This window comes from Ananas comosus, linkage group 23 (assembly GCF_001540865.1).
Source record: "Ananas comosus cultivar F153 linkage group 23, ASM154086v1, whole genome shotgun sequence".
NCBI classification, from domain to species: Eukaryota; Viridiplantae; Streptophyta; class Magnoliopsida; order Poales; family Bromeliaceae; genus Ananas; species Ananas comosus.
The window spans coordinates 2,891,199-2,893,961 of record NC_033643.1 but is presented as its reverse complement, the minus strand read 5'-3'; the positions used below and the strand labels follow the sequence as shown (position 1 = coordinate 2,893,961).

Here is a 2,763-nt window from a genome sequence, read left to right as displayed (position 1 = left end):
CATTGCAATCATTTATTTTCTTTTAGATTGATCTTCTTGAAACGAGTTGTTCGATCCCGATGTTTTCGGTGAGTTTCGATTATATCATTGTAGCGGAATTACTTGACCTAACCGGATACAATAATAATCCAATCATTCATGCACGTTCAACGCTTTTGAGTCGCTAAAGTCCTCCGAAACATTACAATCCCGAAAACCAAGCAGTCCATTGAAGTACTCTAAAGAGTCTAAACCTTAAACCCTAAATCCTAAAAAGCCTTTAAGAGCTGTCTAGGCTTTAGGCTTTGACTCATTTTTCAAATTGTATGAAAGGTGTCAATTTTCTATTTTATTTTTAATTATTTTAATCAAAGGTGCAAAAAGTGTAAATGTTAGGGGCTATAAAAGATGGTTCTAGTCACTCACACATTATTACTTAAGCCAATGTGCCAAGAGAAAGGGAGGAGACTCCTCAAATCCATGCCCATTTTTTCGTCCCAGTCACTCTACTCTACATCCTTCAACAAAAGCCCCCAATATTGATTGTGACCGTTACAATATAATCCTAGAAAATTTAAATTTAAAAATCCACCACCCTAAAGCCAATTTCCCCACTGGTCGCCGCGTCCACCTTTGTAATTAGGATAAACTTATATATACATTTACATATCATTTCTAATCATTTCAAGGTGCTTCATTATTTTTCATACTCTTCAGAAACTATATATATGTATATATTTGTACGTATGTAGTGCTATATATATAGATATAACTCTCCTTTGAACTACCTAGGATCATCATATATATATGTACATATAGAGAGAGAGTGATGTTAATGGCACACTTCAACAACCTGCAGATTATTCCGGCAACCGATCGCCGGCGAATAATTCGACCGGTTTGGCCGGAGCCGATCGCGATGTGCGGACCGTCGTTTCCGATGAGCCGGAAAAATAAGGCGGTGGTGGTGGTGATGGGGGCGACGGGGACGGGGAAGTCGCGGCTGGCGGTGGACCTGGCGCTGCGGTTCGGCGGCGAGGTCGTGAACTCCGACAAGATGCAGGTGTACGATGGCCTCGACGTTGTCACCAACAAGGTCACTGATGCCGAGCGGCGCGGCGTGCCGCACCACCTCATCGGCGGTGTGCCGCCCGATGCCGACTATGCGGCCGCTGAGTTCTGCCGTGACGCGGCCGCCGTGGCCGAAGCGATCGCGCGGTGTGGGCGGCTCCCGATCGTCGCGGGTGGCTCGAATTCCTACATCGAGAAGCTGATCGACGGCGGCGGCACCGACGCGGCGTCGCCGGGGCTGGCCTCCAGGTTCGACTGCTGCTTCCTTTGGGTCGACGTCGCGCCGCCGCTGCTGCACGAGTTCGTCGCGGAGCGCGTCGACCAGATGGTCGAGCGGGGGATGATAGCTGAGGTATCGTACGTGTCTGCTATTGTGAAACAACCGATTACTCTATCGCTCCGTCTGGACAAAATAAATAAATAAATAAATAATTTTCTCCGATACGTACGTAAAAATAATATTTTTAATATTTTATATTTATCAGGTGCGAGCGCTATTTGATACCAATCCAAAGGCGGATTACACAAAGGGGGTGCGGAGGGCGATAGGGGTGCCGGAAATGGACGGGTACCTGCGGTCGGAGCGATCGACGTCGGACGAGAAAGAGCGCTCGAGGCTGCTGGCAGCGGCGATCGACGAGATCAAGGCGAACACGTGCAAGCTGACGTGCTGCCAGCTGGAGAAGATCCGCCGGCTGTGCTCGCGGTGGGACGTGCGCAGAGTCGACGCGACGGAGGCGTTCCGGAGGCGGGGCCGGGACGCCGACGCCGCCTGGGAGGCCGCGGTGGTGGATCCGAGCGCGCGAATTGTTAAAAGGTTTCTCTATGGAGGAGGAGAAAGCGGTGACGACGTCGGCGACGACGAGTTTGATGTCAACGTCGCGAATGTCGCGAATGCGGGGAATAGGACTATTGTTTTTACGGCGGCAACTGTGGCGGCGGCGGCGGCGGAGAAGGGATTTGGCGGCGGCGGCGGCGGCGGCGCGAAGATAACGACTTCGACTCTCGCAGCGGTGGGGGCCACAGTGTGAGAGGTTTTGTGGTGTGGGGACCACGGCACGTGTCAGAGCGAGTAGTTAGCACGAGATATTATCGCCTGCACCGGGTGTATAGTACATCTCATACACCGTACCCTTTTAGATTCTGTTTGGATGTTGCTATAACTTATTCCGTATGAAAATTTTCTTATATAATTGAGAGTAAAGATTTTGATTTTGACTCTTTAAGATTTTGTTTGTACGTCAGAACTTATTCGGTATGAAAATTTTCTGTGTGATTGTATGAAAGAAGTTTAATTTTTGCTTTAAAAAAATTTTTGATGTCAGTAATTGGGTAAAATAGTATATTTAAGCTACGAAATAATTTATTTTATTCGAAAAAATTATTTGAAGACTGACTATAGCATCAAATTTTAGACATTTGATCATATTACTTAGGCTAAATTATAGAAAACCTTCTTATCAAAATCTGATTTTTCACTTTTTCCTCCCCTCGTTATAAACCTATACTTTACCTCCTTAAAAAATAAAAAATATTCACTTCACCCCAACCGTTAGTGATCCGTTAGGGTTCCGTTATAAAATATTTTTTATACCAAAAATACCCTCCGCTCTCTTTATTGTGCTTCGCCCTCCTCCGCCTCGCAGCCTCGCCGCCTTGCTCTCCTTCACTGCCTCGCCTCGCCCACATCTCCGTCCGCACCCACAAACACCT

At 47.3% G+C, this 2,763-nt stretch overlaps 1 protein-coding gene across 2 annotated transcripts; it reads left to right on the top strand.

Moving 5' to 3' along the window:
• LOC109727916 (adenylate isopentenyltransferase 5, chloroplastic-like) lies at nt 433-2,319 on the top strand. Of its 2 annotated transcripts, XM_020258130.1 has the most exons (3): nt 433-668; nt 839-1,402; nt 1,536-2,319. In XM_020258130.1, the coding sequence occupies exons 2-3, from the start codon at nt 899-901 to the stop codon at nt 2,079-2,081; spliced, it is 1,050 nt and encodes a 349-aa protein (XP_020113719.1). In that variant the 5' UTR covers nt 433-668; nt 839-898; the 3' UTR covers nt 2,082-2,319. The 2 variants fall into 2 exon arrangements, with proteins under 2 accessions (XP_020113719.1, XP_020113718.1); XM_020258129.1 differs by lacking the exon at nt 433-668 and having other exon boundaries at nt 678-1,402.